At 41.8% G+C, this 18,529-nt stretch overlaps 1 protein-coding gene across 4 annotated transcripts in view; it reads left to right on the forward strand.

The window, feature by feature from the left end:
* The window catches only part of LOC132830837 (SH3 and cysteine-rich domain-containing protein 2-like), a 129,766-nt gene that overhangs the window by 87,369 nt on the left and 23,868 nt on the right, over positions 1-18,529 (forward strand). For all 4 annotated transcript variants that reach the window (XM_060848713.1, XM_060848716.1, XM_060848714.1 and 1 more), the window contains 5 exons: positions 3,039-3,120; positions 7,288-7,400; positions 8,040-8,118; positions 9,437-9,498; positions 17,863-17,960. In XM_060848713.1, the coding sequence (XP_060704696.1) occupies positions 3,039-3,120; positions 7,288-7,400; positions 8,040-8,118; positions 9,437-9,498; positions 17,863-17,960 (434 nt within the window). The remainder of the gene's footprint in view (positions 1-3,038; positions 3,121-7,287; positions 7,401-8,039; positions 8,119-9,436; positions 9,499-17,862; positions 17,961-18,529) is intronic.

Here is an 18,529-nt window from a genome sequence, read left to right on the forward strand (position 1 = left end):
TGGAGAGAAAAAAAAGCAAATATACCCAGGGGCAGTGCTTCCAGCCAAGTCAGTAGGAAATGCAAATGCCTTTTGTCAAAGAATGTGAGCTTGATTGGATAAATTCGATTCTAACAATTGTGTTTGCTTCAGTTGGCACAAGTGCAATTGTATCGCAAGTGGGAAATGCACATATTGTAAATGGATTTGTATAAGTGATGTTTAGCCTATTTCCACCTCCCTACCATCACCCATCTTCACCCTGACCCAGCTCGTCTGTTTCTGAACCACTCATTCATGTCTTCATTCCGCTCTCAGATTAACTCCATACGCTCTTCATTGGTCTCCCACAATCCACCCCCTCAAAACCTGAAATGATCTGCAACTCTGCTACCTGTGGTCTTCTTGATTCCAGCTGACATTAATACTGGACAAGTCAAAGCCCCCAAATTAAATCTGGCTTGATGAATCATATTTTGTTTCAATTTATTGAGGTGGTTTTTCTGAACATAGGCACACATGGCTTCAGATGAAACAAACCAAGGTACCTAAAACGTAAACAGTTTAAGCAACTTCAAAATACAACAAAACTAAACTTCCATTTACTCCCCCCACACCACCACTTTATAGTTAATCAAATTCCAGAGAAACTTTCCTTCCCTGTCCAATCTGTGTGTTTTGACTTAACTGCTTCTTCTCTGTTCAATTCCTTTTGAGTAGTGTGCCTTTTTGCTACTGAAAGCTTAAACTTTCTTAGTTTTTCAATAATCTGGAGAGTTCTAACCAAACATCCTGGTCTGGAATTCATCTTTTCACTGAGGTAATTTATCTGCTCAACTATTATAACCAATCTCCTTTTTTCTCAAAGAGATTATACTTGTGTCTGACTTTAGGGTTTGCTCGCTGAGCTGTAGGTTTGATATCCAGACGTTTCATTACCTGACGAGGTAACATCAGTGGCGACCTCCAAGTGAAGCGAAGCTGTTGTCTCCTGCTTTCTATTGACCTCAATCAAGTCTTGTTCAAATTGAACCCAGAATCCTTTGAGCTAATTTTCAAAACAAAACTTGTTCATCTTTAAACTCTGGTTTGATCATTTTTCTTTCCTCCTCTCTCCTGTTTTTGAGTTGCTACAACATAAACAAAGTTCCATTAACACTCCTGGGGTCCACATGCTGCCTGATCCATACTGGTTTTTAAAATCATGCTTCTGGAAAGGCTGATATAATTCATTTTTAAACCCCTTCCCAAAACAGCATCCATAGTTTATTACTTTGAAATCTGAACTTTAAAAGAAGTGATTTATATATATATCTCCATCTCCAGATGCTGCCTGGCTTGCTGTGTTATTCCAGCCTCCTGCTTGTTTGCTAGTTAAAGATGGCTGATCCGATTACCCTGAGTTCTGCCTGTTCATGATAACCTTTCACCCTCCTCACCTTAATGGATTTCCACTCCCTATATAAGTTCCCCTGGAAGATTTTACAGTTGAAGACTGTGTGCACAGGCATTGTATTAAAATGCAGATGTTTCATTCTGAATTCAGCAACTGAAAGTGTTACATGCAAAATAAAATAAGACCAACTTCAGGGCTTTTCTTTATAAGTTGAAGGTTTGGTTTCCCTTACTATCCTAAACCCCTCCAACTGTAATCTTGTAACATTTCTAACACATGATTACATAGCTATGTCAAAAACTGATTTTAAAATAGCCACTCTAGTGTTTTAATTCATGGGTCAAATCATTGTGTTTGTTTTAAATCATATGGGGAAGATTTTTTGCCACAATTATTTGTAATAATCTGAACATCAAATCTGTATGCTCTTGGATCTCTGTTCAAAGCTAATATCGAAATGATTTTGTTTCTCTAATAATCAACCCACTGACCAGATCTTACATTGGACGCCTGTCTGAAATGAAGACCAAGGAGGAGTTTAGTTTTCACATTTTTACACTGTTTCCATTCCATTTATGTTCACTTGATAATGTATTAAAGTTTTATCACATGACTTACAGGTCGTTCTGATAGAACAGGCATTTCATCAATGCAAATTGGCTATAACATGATTGACAAATTGTAGATACTGTTTGAATAACACAAACTTTCTGCTGAATGAGTATAGTGATTTTCTATGACGATCTTCTGCAGTGCGATTTTCTATCGAGGATTTCCATAGTTTGATTTTTATTGCGTGAGGTTGCAGAGGGATGCAGCTGTCATGTTATACCAGAAAGCCCTGTACTTACACTCATGAGGTTAAGCCCCACTGGGTCTCTGGAACTAAAATCCAACTTGGTGCAAAGTGCCTAATGTTGAATCAGCACTGTCCATTGTACACTATATTCATTTAAATTGACTCCATTGAGTGAGGTGTATTCGTTGTCCTGCTTCATCTCCTCATGTTCTTCCCACCAAAGTTGAACTTTATCATTCCCACTACGTAAAAAAGTGAAATTGGCCTGTGATTTGCTACAAAATCAGTTTACCACAACACTCTGTAGCAGCAGCGTATACTATCTACAAGATGCACAGCAGATATTCGCCAACTCCTTAAACAGCACCTCCCAAACCCATAGCCACTTACATCTAGAAGTGCAAGGGCAGCAGATACAAGGGAATGCCATCATTCTACATGTTCCCTTCCTAGTCACTTACCATCCTGACTTGGAAATATATCACTGTTTCTTCACTGTCACTGGATCAAAATCCTGGAATTCTCTCCCTAAGAGCACTGGGGATTTACTGGCAGTAGTTCAAGAAAGCAGGTTTCCAAGGGCAACCAGGGATGGGCAATACATATTGGCTCAGCCAGCGACCCCCATGTCCCATGAGTGAATTAAAATAAATGTCATTGGTCACAAAGATCATGGGAGGAACAAATGGGACCGTAAATGGCAATATGATTAAATAGGATGATTTTAATGCAGGAACACATTCTAACAATGGGAAGCATGTGATTATCAATTCACTTGACTTCAAAGTCCTAAGATAACGATGCCAATAGTCACTGGTCGTTTTAACCAGCATCTTCTTGCTTGTTTCATGTTACATTTCAAAGCCGATGGGATTCCGTCGAAATTTCAGCTCTCCACTTCTCATCCATGAACAATATGGATTTGTTAAGGAAGCCATGCCAATTGGTGAGTATATAGACACCCATTAAAAACATCCATATGTAACATGATCTTTTGAAGCCCATCTTAACAAACCGATAATGTTGCAAGGTGAAAATAGTTCAGTTTAAGCATGCAATATTTAAGAACATAACTTGTAAAAACTTTATCAAATTTCCTATTTCACCTTCTTTGCATTCTGATTTTACTTTTGTCTAAACATTCACCAGTGACAATATTACTACCCTTGCTATGGTTGCTAATTTCTGTTTATTTTGCCTCCTTTTCTTTCTTTTTTTACATTTTTCACAAACTAAATTTCTCTTTCCTGACAGCAAGATTCGCAATGGACCTGTATACAGGATTAAGCTTTAACCAGTGGATCCTTGGCTTTGATCGATGGAGGTGCAGAGCCAATGGAGATTAATTTAACTTTAATGATGAGCAGCACTGCATACATTTTATGAAATAAGAGCAAAAGTATGCCATTCAGCCCCTCAAACCCAATGGGGCAAACTCTATATTCAGCTGATAGTTTGTATACAAGACTGCCTATTTTATATTAAGCTCTCGAGTCTGCTTCGCTATTCAATAAGATCATGGCTGAACTGTTTGTGTTTCAAACTCCTTTTTTCCACCTAGTCCGACGGTCTTTGAGTCTACTCCCAATCCACCTCTGTCAATAGAAGCACAAATCAGGGGAGGTGTATAATGGATGATTGATGTAATTCTTTTTCTTATTTCACCTGCCTCCCAAAGTCACAATTACTCTCCGGTCTTTATCCATTTAATGTATTCCTTCTGAATAACTCTTCCCTGAAGTACAATTCTACATATCCTTCAGTCATCCTTCCTGTGGGCTAGGATGTGTGTGTTGACTGGTAGTGTAGGTACAACGTGGTTCACTCTAAATCCTGTGTATCCACTGTTTTCTGACACTGTAGGGTTTAAACTTTTTAAACCAATGTTTAGGTGACCTCTGCTGCTCCCCAAGGTCAGATGTGGGCAACAGACGATTTTTATCATGTGGAATCGTGGAGGGTATGGGTAGGGTGGGTGGACGGGGTCTTTTCCCTGGGGTGGGGGTGTCCAAAATTGGGAGGCATAGGTTTGGGGTGAGAGGGAAAAGATATAAAAGAGACTTAAGGGGCAACTTTTTCACAGAGGGTGGTGCATGTGTGGAGTGGGCTCCCTGAGGAGGTGGTGGAGGCTAGTGCAATTGCAACATTTGGGAAGCATCTGGATGGGTATATAGTTGGGAGGGGTTTGGAGGGATATGGGCCAGTGCTGGCAGGTGGGACTATATTGGGGTGGGATAGCTGGTCGGCATGGATAAGTTGGACCGAAGGGTCTGTTTCCATGCTGTACATCTCTATGACTCTACCTGTTGCCAGAATTCAGCACCCACAGTTTTCTTCTACAGTGGGACTGAGTCGTGGAACAAAGTTTCTAGAATCAACGATTCCCAAAATGAATGGTCAATCCTGATTTCGTCAACGTTTTTTAATAAAACAGCAGTTGTAGCATTCGACAGATTTAAACACACTGTGTGAGGTAGGGAGCAATAATGAGGCAAAGACTGGGTTTTGTTACTGAGATAATTATTAAATAAACAGAGGTTGTCAGCTTTGAGTTATGCTTTCAGCTGGTCTCTTTCCACATGTCACACTCTCTGCAATTTATATTTGTTGTTCATTTGTAGTTTTAAAATCTTTCTGTACTCCACTGAGAAATAGCAAGTCTTGGCTGTCTCGAATATGTGGGACCAGCTCCAAGCCTTTAATTCTCTTAGAATTCTTACAGTAGGCTTGTAGATGTAGGCCAGTGGGTCATTTTCTACTTTCAGAAGGAGCTGTCAGCTTTCCACTTTTAAAGTAAAAATGGTATTCGGACTCTTTAGGTGCAGTGGTAGAATCATAGAATCCCAACAGTGTGGAAGCAGCCCATTTGACCTATTGAGTCCACACTGACCGTCCAAAGAGCATCCAACTCTATCCCTATAACCCTGCATTTCCTATGGCTAATCTCCCTAGCCTGAGACATCCATGGACCCTATGGGGCAATTTAACCTGGCCAATCCACCTAACCTGCACATCTTTGGACTGTAGGGAGAAACTGGAGCACCCGGAGGAAACCCACACAGATACTGGGAGAATGTGCAAACTCCACACGGACAGTCACTGGAGGGTGGAATCGAACATGGAGCTCTTGCACTGTGATGTAACAGTGCTAAGCACTGAGCCAACCTGCCATCAAAAAAGTAGTGTCCCTACCTCTGAGTCAGGAGGCCTGGGTTCAAGTCCCATCTGCTGCAATGGTGTGTAATTTCATCTCTCTGAATGGGCTCATTAGAAAATATCTATGTCTAAAGTAAAAATGGTGAAAGGGAGGCTGGATGACTCATAATGAACAGAACCACTACAAATACAAAGAGAGTGAAAGAGGTCACTGACACTGCAGAACTGAACACTAATCCCTCGCTGGACTGACAGCTTTCAAATATCAACAAAACTACAAAGAAGCTTTTATGAAAGTGACATCGGATATAATATCAGAACATTGGACCTCAAGAAACACAACTTCGGGGAAAATCATTAATTTTAAATCAACTTGATTCAGTTTTATTTTGATGTGTTACTTTTATGATTTGTCAGATCTTCCTGTTACTGAGGGATTAGGAAAAACATTTAACAGTTTTAAAAGGCAAATAAATTATTACCATAAGCAGGAAAGTCAGTAACCGAGGGGAATGTAGATTCAGGAAAATCGGTAGAAGAGCCAGAGGGAGGTGTGACGGTGTTGGGAGTGTGGGGTGAGAATTCTTTTTTTCACCTGAGAGTTACAATCGGAAATTTACTGCCTGACAGGATAGTGTCAGATTCAGGTGGCTGAACGCAAGCAGATTCAATAGTAACTTTCGAAGTGGAATTAGAAATATACTTGAGAAAAGGGAAAATTGCAGGGCAATGGGGAAAGAACAGGGGAGTGTGATCGATTAGATAACTATTTCAATGTGCTGGCACAGGCGTGATAGACTGAATGGCCTCTTAATGTGTTATAACCTAGTGTTGTGTGCCTTGGAATTTAGAAGGTCAAAGAGTGCTTTCTTCATTGTTTAAGATATTGTTGTGAGAATAGTGAACATGGGCTATTGATATTCAATGTTTTTGTGGGCTGAGAATGGACAGATACTCACCAAAAATGGCTGCTGTGTTGATCTGACCAGGTTAAGCTAAACTTATTAAACCATTCCTAAATAAGTCTCAGTCTGAGCTGGAATCAATGTATTGGAAAAGGCACTAATATACAGTTCAGTATCTGTTGGTTTGGTCCCTACTTAGTGGGCGGCACAGTGGCACAGTGGTTAGCACTGCTGCCTCACAGCGCCTGAGACCCGGGTTCAGTTCCCGACTCAGGCCACTGACTGTGTGGAGTTTGCATGTTCTCCCCGTGTCTGCGTGGGTTTCCTCCGGGTCCAAAGATGTGCGCGTCAGGTGAATTGGCCATGCTAAATTGTCCGTAGTGTTAGGTAAGGGGTAAATGTAGGGGTATGGGTGGGTTGCGCTTCGGCGGGTCGGTGTGGACTTGTTGGGCCGTAGGGCCTGTTTCCACACTGTAAGTAATCTAATCTTCTCTGGAAGTTGAAAAATGAAAATCTCATCCACCAGTTGGCCAGCTTAGAAAGACAGTGGAACTAGACCTGGAATATACGTGAATTATATTTCAGCAGCTGTGTTTGAGCATGAGAAGAGATGAGGAAAAATGGATTTGTAAGCAAGAACTAGAAGACTCACTCTCATTCACACACTCTTCTTTCTCGTTCTCTCTCACTCACTTTTGTTCTTTTTCACTTCTGTCTCTTTTATCTCTTATCTTTCTTTCCCCTCTCATAAAAGTCAGTGCCCAGTGAAAAAGTAACTTGAAACAACAGACTTTCACAAAGGACTTGAGGATATCTGAAAACTTATGCCATTGCAACAGTCCAGACTCGGTTCACTCTCACATTTCCAACACTCCTTTAAAAAAACATTAAGCTGCAATTGAGTTTAACCTCTCTACCTCTAATAAACACCCTCCCTTCTTTCTGAACTTATTATCCGTTTTTGATGTTGCATTTTGATTATTCCTTCACATAAGAAAAAGTGCAGAGATTTCTGATACATTTTGACATCCGTCTCATGTTCTCTGTTTAAGCCACAAGCAGCAAAGTGGACCCAGTGTATGAAGCTCTCCGATTTGGGACTTCTCTTGCACAGATGAGCCGGTCAAGTTTTGGCAGTTTCTCTGAATCCCCGACAAGGCATTTGGTAAATATGAAATCTCTTACCGGATGTGTTTGCCCAGAATCACCATGAGGGGCGCTACTCTAAAGCATCCAGCCACGTAGTAGCTTCGACACACTTTTAATAATGTTTAACATCCAAAGCAGTGGCCTATGAAAATGAGGGCCACAGTAACCACCATCAGTTACTATCTTCTATCTGGTGGCTTGACCAGATGATCCCAGCTGGATAGATACCAGAAAGAAAGTCTCAACATTGTATTCATACTCTGCCCCGGAGTCCCACTATTGGATTTCAAAATTAGGGTGGGGGTCTATTGATTTGCTGAGTTTGTAAACATGTCTTCGGTAATGGCTGTTACAGTCCCTCTGTCCCAAGGTAAACTCTCTGTTACCTATTTTGCATCTTCATTGGAGTTTTTAGCTGTTTCTTCTTCATCACCTGTGGACTCCGTGCCCTTGTGATATGGAGTTTATCTATTTTGTCTAGTTGTATCTGAACTGCATACGATAACTGGTCACATTGTTGTGACTTTGTGCCGTGGAGTTGCACATGTACATTTTACTGCTCCCCAGTCCAATGTTCTGGCTTGAGACCTTGGGCAAAGAGTAAATGCAGAGTACTGCCTTTGATAGTGATGTTGCTTGGTCTGTTTTGATGCAGGGTGAAAATGGAGACATTGCTGAGGAGCCCGATGTCAGCACAAACTGTTCCAAAGAGACTGAGATCCAGAAAGACACCAGTGAGTCATACGCGAAACATACAAGGAACGGCTGAGGATCCTGGGATTGTATTCATTGGAATTTAGAAGATTAAGGGGAGATCTAATAGAAACTTACAAGATAATACATGGCTTAGAAAGGGTGGACGCTAGGAAATTGTTTCTGTTAGGCAAGGAGACTAGGACCCATGGACACAGCCTTAGAATTAGAGGGGGTAAATTCAGAACAGAAATGCGGAGACATTTCTTCAGCCAGAGAGTGGTGGGCCTGTGGAATTCATTGCTGCAGAGTGCAGTGGAGGCCGGGACGCTAAATGTCTTCAAGGCAGAGATTGATAAATTCTTGATGTCACAAGGAATTAAGGGCTATGGGGAGAATGTGGGTAAGTGGAGTTGAAATACCCATCAGCCATGATTGAATGGCGGAGTGGATTTGATGGGCTGAATGGCCTTACTTCCATTCCTATGTCTTATGGTCTTATCAGTTACCCTACATTTGAAGTGAAGTCACTGCATCAAAGTGGCAGCCAGTTTGTGCACAGCAAGGTGCAAACAAATAGCAAAGTAATAATGGTCAGATAGTCTGCTTCTGCTAATGTTGGTCGAGTAATAAATACTGACCATGCACTGGGAAGAGCCCAACTGTCTTTTTTTGTAAAACAAAGCCTGCAATGTTTTGAGTCTGCCTGGGAAAATAGATGGGACAGAAGTTAAGTGAACCCTCAGAAAGTGGTTCCTCTGGGGCAGTGCTGCATTGGGTCCTAGATATGGCACGCTAAGATTAGGCGTGGGGCTTATATCGCCATAACCTTCCGAATCAATGTACCAGCTCCAGAGGATCATTTAGTATCTTGGCACCCGCTGGTGAGAGAGATATCAAATACTCAAATAATACACTTGGTAATGCTACAGTTAACCAATAAAAAAGGTTAAAGACCATGAAAACAGAAGTTGCTGAAAAGGCCTAGCAGGTCTGGTAACATCTATGGAGAGAAATCAATTAACGTTGCGGTTCCAGTGACTCTTCCTCAGAACTGATAGTAGCTAGGAAAATGTGAGCTTTTATGCAGAAGATAGGGTGAGGGCAGGGGGAGGGAGCATAGGGATTAAATGATAGGTGGAGATAGATCCCAAAGGGAGAGTAGAACAGATGGACAGATAAAGGAGTGGAGAATGAATAGCCGTTAGTGGACAATTGGTGGCTAACAATGGATGGTGTGTAAGAGAGGTTAAAGATTAAGCTGCCATAAATAGATTTTTATGATCATTACTTCCTTCTCTCTCTATTATATCTTTGTACCTGGCACCAACTATGTTTCATGTTTTATTTCTGCTCAAGCGCCTTTGGAGAATGGAATTGTTGAAACAGAGGAAAAGAAAGACAACACAGTCCCCACTCAGGTAAATGCCATTGATTCTGGAAACTTAAAGGTATGTTAATACTGTATTTAGGTGAAGTGTTCATGCAGCCAAGTCAGGAGAGGACAGGTATCGAGCAGAAACCATAGCTGTAACAGAGAAGTGAGTCACTGTGGGCCTAGTCCCAGTGATCCTCATTTCCAGCTCAGCCCCTCAGACTTGTCAATGCGAAGAATTGTCATGGCAAGCTGTGAAGCCTCGTCAGATTATAATAAACAAAAAGGTTGTGACTGAGGTTACATAATGAGGCCATCTTTCATATTGAGGGCTGTTTTCAAACTAATTTCTCACCAACAGTAAAACCGTAAATGAGGTTATTACTGCTCAGCCTGTTAAGTTACCGTATCGGCAAATATCTATTTCTCTTGCTGCTAATTAAAGCTTCTTGTTGTGAACACAGCGGTTTGTTCTGTCCAAGGAACAATTTTCTCACAGTCAGTTATTAGTTAGTGACCAAGAAACATTCCCTGTCTTTCTTTGAGTTCCTCACAATGAAGCAGAGCTTGTTGGAGAATCTTATCTTATAGTATTCCCCAGAAGTTCAGTTTCCTTTGTATTCAGTTTGCAAAGTTTATGTACAGTGAGTGGCTGCCATTGTGATCCAGTGACAGCACAGGAGAAGCAATAGTGCATCTGCAACTCATTAATGGAGTCACGAGTGCAGTGCTGGAAAAGCACAGCCGGTCAGGCAGCATCCGAGGAGCAGGAGAGTCGATGTTTTGGGCATAAGCTCTTCATCAAGAATGAGTCTCATTCCTGATGAAGGATTTGTGCCCAAAATGTCGATTCTCCTGCTCCTTGGATGCTGCCTGACCAGCTGTGCTTTTCCAGCTCATTAATGGAGCCAACCGTCTACCTCCTCACCTAAAGAACTTAGAGTAGAGAAAGATTGGAGGAGGAAGCTGAGAGAACTGGAATCAAATTGGATACAGAAAAAAGAAATAAAAGAGTGGGAATGATGGAATTAAGAGAGAAAATAGACAACAAGGGTATAAAAGCACAGGAAATAGGAGGAATCCATTCAGCCTATTCCAATACTGTTTAGAAATGCGTAACTTCTCAGTTTTCATTTTCTAGACAGGAATCAAGCCATAAAAATTGGCGTTTTGACCACTATTAAGAATTGCGAGGTTTTGTGGGGACCATCCAGCAGCTCCACTGGTAGCTTCAGAGTTTGCAGCCCCTAGATTTTTGGTTTGTAACCTATTGGTGAACTGTGGTGTTTCCCAGCAGGCAGACTGGCAGCCTGGTGTTGTGGATGGGGGCAGAAGGGAAGTGGGATAAGCAGATGGCACTGGTATGCGAGGGTGCTCTCCCGTTAGTCAGGTAGAGGGGAACATGGGCAGCCTTAGGAAGTGCTTCCCTTTTCAGCCAGAAATACCAAATCAACACTAAGCCACTCCTCCCCCTTCCTTCTGGAATGTTCCCTCCCTCGTCCATCCTCCAGTGCTCCTCATACCCCTGAACGTTGGGTGATTGTAACGGCAGAGGGAGGTGTATAATGCTGCTTGACCTTTTTGTTGCTAGAGAGTTGTACCTTGGCAATTCGGGTATGGTAGTTCCATGGTTACGTTACTCGATTAGTGACCCAGGAGTCTGGAATAAGGGCTTGAAAACATGAGGTCAAGTCCCTCCATTACAGGTAGGGAATCAAAGCTCCATTAATTAAATAAAACAACTAGGAATAATATAAATGAAAGCTAATGTTGGTAATAGCGACCTGCACATTGTCATTTTAAAATAAAAACCTGTCTGTTTCCCTACAATACCCTGGAGAAGGAAATTAGTCAACATCTTGTCCCTTTGATGAGGGACTGCTCCCTTTTAATGTGATCATCTCCCACCAGCCTAACAAGCTGATCTGGGGTGGGCAGTAAACTTTGACCTTGCCAATGGTATTCAAGAGTGAATTCACAAATACCTAGAATGAACAGGCTGCCTTGTTTCATATAATCCCACAGTGTGGAAACAGGCCAATTGACCCAGCAATTCCACACCAACTCTCCAGAGAGTATTCCACCCAAACCCCTACCCTATATTTTCCCCTGACTAATGCACTTAGTCTACATATCCCTGAACACTATGGGCTATTTAGTGTGGCCAATTCACCTAACCTGCACATCTTTGGAAGAAACACAGAGGAAATCCGCGCAGACACTGGGAAAATATGCAAACCCCACACAGACAGTCCCCTGAGGCTGGAATCGAACCTGGTCCCTGGCGCTATAAGGCAGCAGTGCTAACCACGGAGCCACCCTGGGAAGGCTGGACAGGCTTGGCGCCTATTTGTTGGAGTTTAGGAGAATAAACAGTGAAAATTTAAACATACAAGATCCTAAGGGAGTTTTGACAGGGTGGGTGTGGAAAGGATGCTTCCTGTTTGGGAAAATTTAAAATTAAGTGTCATCACTTTAAGACAGAGTTGAGAACATTTCTCTGACAGAGTATGGTGAGTCTTTGGAATTCTCTTCCTTAAAAGGTGATGGAAACAGAATCCTTGAATATTTTTAAAGCAATGGTAGATGGATTCATAATAAACCGAGCGTGGAAGGTTATCAGGGTAATAAGAATGTGGGATGGTCTTATTTAATTGTAGAGTAAGCTTATGGTGGTGAATGGCATATTCATATGTTCGCACATTAATTACAAACATCAGGTGATGTATTGTGTTGGTCTCGTGGGCAGTGTCTGTCCCTCTGAACCAGATGTCCTGGAGTTGGAACTGAACCTGGGACATGATGGCCATGGAAGATGTGTTCATAAAATGGCCAAGTTGGGTATTAATCTGTAAAACCTTCCTGTATTACTATGACAGAGGTAAGCTAATCTCCTGGTCAGTTAATCTTGATGTGGGATGGTTTCCAGCAAGCTGAAGCTTCTATCTTATGATCTATTCCTGGAATAGTAACTATTGAAACAGCGCCACTTACACTCAGGAGAGGAAAGGATGTGATAGATTTTGTTTCAAAAGCTTTTTAACGAAAAGTAACATGATGAAACTGTGTGCTAACTCTGCAGCAGTTTATTTGCAGTAGTGCAGCTTGACTCCACCATCTCCCTGTAGATGTTTATTTGGAAAGTAAAAGGATATATGGGGAAAGAACAGCAAATTAACACCTACTGCAGCTAATGAAAGGCCAGAGTAGCTTATTCTGTCAAGCCTGTTCGATGTTGTAATCAAACTATGTCTATAATCCTAGAAGAGGTCATATTTTTAGGTATCAATAATTAGAATATAGGAGATGGAACGTTTGAGTGAAACCTCAGTAAAGTTAAGGAAACCAGTGTGCCCCAAGAGATTACAATACCTTTCAGTAATGAAAGAGGTGTCAAAATGAGCAAACCTCTCCATACATTCCCATTAGCTCCAGTGTGGAGAACACTATCAAGATGTATGCTATTAATTCCCCGCATCCACATTAAGGCACAAGAACATGAAAGGAAAAAGTCTCTCAATTGTATGGCATCTTTCAGAACTGTCAGACATTCCAAAGCTTTTTACTGCGAATGCAGTTCTGTTCTGAAATGTGGTTGCTGCTATTATACAGGAAATGCAACAAACAACTTGTGTAGAGCAAGGTCTATTAAACAGGAAAGAGATATTCCATTTTCGTGCTGCTGATTTGAGGGGTACGTAGTGGCCATGGCACGAGGGATAATTCTCCTGCACTGGTGTGGATTCCTTTAAATCTTCCTGAGGGGGCTCATGGTTTAATATCTCTGATAAAGGATGGCACTGCTAACTCCCTGGCGTGTCAACCATGATTGCTGCCTGAAGGGGTGCAATGACCTGGTGGTATTATTGCTAAACTATTAAACCAGAGACCCAAATAATGTTCCGGGAACCTGGGTTCAAATTCCACCATGGCCACTGGTGGAATTTGAATTTGAATTCAATAAAAATCTGAAATTCCAAATTTAATAACCACAAAACCATTACCAATTGAGGGGGTGGGGGGGTGGGGAAACACCTTTAGAGAAGGAAATCTGCCATCCTCATCTGGACTGGCCTACATGTGACTCCAGACTGATGGCAATGTGGCTGATTCTTAACTACCCTCTGGGACAATTAGGGATGGGCAATAAAAGCTCACATCTTGTGAATGAATATTTTTTAAAGTCCTGGAGTCAGACTTGAACTCTCAACCTTCTGATTCAGTGGTACAAGTGCTACCCCGTTGGCAGATATGAATGATTTGAACTTGGCAAAACTGTAGTTAACCAAATCACCACTCTGAGCTTTGGATGACTTTGAACATGGGATTAGCACGAGTCCTTTGTAGGTTAGAAATAGGGGAGGAGAGGTCATACTGCTGGGAGTGTTTAATGGGTCGCCACAAAGTTTCAGGGATGTGGAGGAGAGGATTGACAAATAGATTCTGGGCAGGAGTGAAAGGAACAGGGTGGTGATTATGGGGGTCTTTAACTTCCCCAACATTGACTGGAAATGCTATAACTAGTACGTTGGATGGATCAGTTTTTGTTCAATGTGTGCAGGAGAGTTTCCTAACACAGTATGTCGAAGGGCCGACAAGACAGGAGGCCACACTGGATCTGGTGCTTGGTAATGAACCAGGCCAGGTGTTTGCTTTAGTGGTAGGTGAGCACTTTGGAGAGAATGACCATAATTTGGTTATGTTTAGTTTAGCGATGGAAAGGGATAGGTACATGCCACAGGGCAAGAGTTATAGATCGGGGAAGGGCAATTATAATGTGATGAGAGAGGACTTAGGAGACATAGAATGTGGAGCAAAATGCAGGGGATGGGGACAATCAAAATGTGGAGCTGGTTTAAGGAACAGATATTGTGTGTCTTTGATAGGTATGTCCCTGTCAGGCAGGGAGGAAGTGATAAGGTAAGGGAACCGTGGTTTACTAAAAAAAATTGTATCTCTTGTTAAATGGAAGAGGGAGTTTAAGTGACGTTGAGGTGAGATGGTTCAGATGAGGCAATGGAGAGTTACAGGGTAGCTAGGAAGGATTTAAAGAGAGAGTTAAGAAGAACAAGGTGGAGGTATAAGCAGTCTTTAGCAGATAAAATAAAGGAGAACCCTAAAACTTTCTATAGATATATGAGGAATAAAAGGATGACGAGGGTAGGAATAGAGCCTGTCAAAGACAGAAGTGGGAAGTTATGTGTAGATCCTGTGGAGATCGGAGAGGTGCTAAATGATTATTTCTCCTCTGTTTTCATTCAAGAAAAGGAGAATATTGTAGAGGAGAAGACTGAGATACGGGCTATTAGACTTGAAAGAATTGAGGTTAGTAAGGAGGAGGTGTTATCAATTCTAGAAGGTGTGAAAGTAGATAAGTCCCCTGGGCCAGATGTGATTTTTCTGAGAATTCTCTGGGAAGTTAGGGATGAGATGGTGGAGCCTTTGGCCTTGATCTCTGAGTCATCATTGTCTACAGGTTTAGTACCAGAGGACTGGAGGATTGCAGTGTGCCCTTATTCAAGAAGGGCAGTAGAAAGATGACCAGGTAATTATAGACCAATGAGCCTTATGTCTGTTGTAGGAAAAGTTTTGGAAAGGATTATAAGAGGTAGGATTTATAATCATCTAGCAAGCAACAATTTGATTGGAAATAGTCAACATGGATTCATCAAGTGGTCATGTCTCACAAACCTCCAAGGAGTTTTTTGGGAAGGTGGATGAGGGTAGGGCAGTTGATGTGGTGTACATGGACTTCTGTAAAGCCTTTGATAAGGTTCCACATAGTAGGCTGTTGGAGAAAATATAGAGGCATTGGATTGAGGGTGATTTAGCAGTTTGGATTAGAAACTGGCTTTCTGTAAGAAGACAACAAGTGGTGGTGATGGAAAGTATTCAGCCTGGAGTCCAGTTACTAATGGTGTGCCACAAGGATCTGTTTTGGGACCACTGCTATTTGTCATTTTTATAAATGACTTGGACACAGGCATAGATGGATGTGTTAGTAAGTTTGCAGATGACACCAAAGTCTATGTGGTAGTGGACAATGTGGAAGAATGTTGTAGGTTGCAGGGGGACTTGGATGAACAGCAGAACTGAGCTGAGAGGTGGCAAATGGAGTCCAATGCAGATAAATGTGAGGTGATTCACTTTGGCAAGAATAACAGGAAGGCAGAATACTGGGTCAATGAAAAGAATTTTGGTAGTGTGGATGTGCAGAGGGATCTTTGAGTCCATGTACATGGATCCCTGAAAGTTGCCACCAGGTTGATAGTGCTGTTAAAAACGCATACGGTGTGTTAGGTTTTATTGGTAGAGGGATTAAGTTCTGGAGCCGAAATATCATGCTGCAACTGTACAAAATGCTAGTGTGGCCTCACTTGGAGTATTGTGTGCAGTTCTGGTCACCCCGTTACAGGAGGGATGTGGAAGCATTGGAAAGGTGCAGAGGAGATTTACCAGGATGTTGCCTGGTCTGGTGGAAGGTTTTATGAGGAAAGGCTGAGAGACTTGGGTCTGTTCTCATTGGAGAGAAGAAGGCTAAGAGGGGATTTGATAGAGACATACAAGATGATCAGAGGATTAGATAAGGTAAACAGTGAAAGTCTTTTTCCTAGGCTGATGACATCTGCTTGTACGAGGGGGCATAATTACAAATTGAGGGGTGATAGATTTAAGACAGATGTCAGAGGCAGGTTCTTTACTCAGAGAGTGATAAGGGCATGGAATGCCCTACCTGTCAATGTAGTTAACTCAGCCTCATTAGGGAGATTTAAACAATCCTTAGATAAGCACATGGATGGTGATGGGATAGTGTTGAGAATGGGCTTAGATTAGGTCACAGGTTGACGGAACATCGAGGGCCGAAGGGCCTGTTCTGTGCTGTATTGTTCTATGCTCTGTGTACAATAGAACAAGGAGGAGTTGATTCTCTGTATTCATCATCATCTCATCCAATCAGACTTGATCTGGCCAAGCAGTTTGGCCCCAGTGTGTTTGCTTTTCATTAATTGGTTTATTTGTCTTGCCTGAACTTCATAAGCCTTACAGAGACTGGTAAAAGATTGTCATTGGCCATTGAGTGGATAAATCTTAAATCAGAGTATCTTCAGTTCATAGCAGCACTTTTGAGATCTGTTCTCATTTCAGAGCACAGTTGGTTCTGGTTAGATGGGTGTTTCTTCAACGTGAATTGGCTTTAATGCAATTGAAGAATTTAGACTATTACTTGGCAGGGTGGCTCAGTGGTTAGCACCGCTGCCTCACAACTCTAGGGACCTGGGTTCGAATTCAACCTCAGGCGACTGTCTATGTGGAGTTTGCACATTCTCCCCGTGTCTGTGTGGGTTTCCTTTCACAGTCCAAAGATGCGCAGTTTAAGTGAATTGGCTGTGCTAAATTGTTCATAGTGTTGAAGGATGTATAGATTAGGTGCATTAGTCAGGGGTAAACATAGGGAGTAGGGGGAATGGGTCTGGATGGGTTACTCTTTCAAGGGTCGAAAGGTCTGCTTCCACATAGTAGGGATTCTATGGTTTGTAGAACATGAGCTTTCCTAACCAGTACTGACTATACTGTGATTCCAGCCCCATTAGTTGAAATGATGAGGGTACTGCAGAACGTTCTTGTAAGCGAGATCGCATGAGAACAGAGCTATCACGTTATATCAGAACGGACTGCAGTTTGGATTTCAAGTTTGTGTGATCCTTGAGGCATCACAGAATCATAGAATGGCTACAGCACAGGAGGAAGTCATTCAACTCTTTCCATTTCTGCTAGTGCTTTGGAAGTGCTACTCTGCCATTTCCCCTCTCCCACCTTGTGGCATTACAATTCTTTTCTCTTCAGGTGTGTATCAGATTCCCTTTTAAATTTCACAATTGTATCTACATCCACAACACACTTTATTCCAGTGTTTTTTAAAAAGAAATTCCTCATGCGCTTCCTTTGTCAATTTGCACCTTAAATCAGTGACCTTTGACTATGGATCTTTGTGACAATGGAAACTGTTTTAATCTATTCTGTCTTGACCCATTGTGACTTTGAACATCTCTATCAAATCTTCTCTTAACCTTGGTATGTAACCAATATAGCTTAAGCAATGTAAGTACATCTTCAGCCAGATTAAAAGAGTTGATATTTTTGATACAGCCATTGATTTGAAAATGATTGTCATCATTATTAATTTCATTTGAGATTGCAAGTTAGAGGTATTGTATGGAATGAACTATAAAAGCAGAAACTCTACTAGTCATTGGAACTGAATATTGAGCGGGGTATATGTTCCATCCATTCACAAGATAGATTTCTAATTCTTTATCTCTTGATTCTTTGCTGTAACACAGAGCCAAGCATTTTGAAATTTCCCCATCTTGCTTAAAGTTCACTTTCTGAATTCCTGTGCATCCTGCAGGTTAGGAAGCCCTCCATGCGTAAGGATATGCTACAGATGCACACGTATGTGGCTCTCTACAAGTTCATCCCTCAGGAGCACAATGACCTGGAGCTACAGTAAGTACATTGTTACCTGTACAGTGTGAAATCCCACGCCATAAAGCCCAGCAAGAAAAGACAGTGGTTTGGGTCACTCCCCATCAGGTTTTCTCGTTTCCCCAGGTTCAGGAAGGCACTGATTCTGTATGCTACGCTATAATACAGGGCACTATCAGCAACACTGTGTTCAAATGGGTTCTTCCCACAGCTGTGCTTAAACACCAAATGCAAAACTTTCAACTATGGACAATACCGTACTCAATAACTTTTGTTTCGACTGTCTGTTTTACATAGTAACATAGGGTAAGGTATTTCAACAAGTAATTACCAAGGAACATTTGAGACTACTTTATAAGGAGGTATTCGTACCACAGACCAAAAGCTTGCTCATGTAGAAACATTCTTAAGAGGTCCTTAAAGGAGAAGGGATTTACAAAGGGATTTTGAGGTTATCCTTTATGCAGTGGTCACTGGATAGAAAAGGGATGGACAGGATTTTTCCGCTCACACCCTTGGGGAAATGAAGCCAATGGTAATAGTCTACTGTTGCCTGCATTGATTTCAGCAACCCCAGCTCAGTCAGAATG

The sequence above is a fragment of the Hemiscyllium ocellatum genome, chromosome 32 (assembly GCF_020745735.1).
Source record: "Hemiscyllium ocellatum isolate sHemOce1 chromosome 32, sHemOce1.pat.X.cur, whole genome shotgun sequence".
Classification (NCBI taxonomy): domain Eukaryota; kingdom Metazoa; phylum Chordata; class Chondrichthyes; order Orectolobiformes; family Hemiscylliidae; genus Hemiscyllium; species Hemiscyllium ocellatum.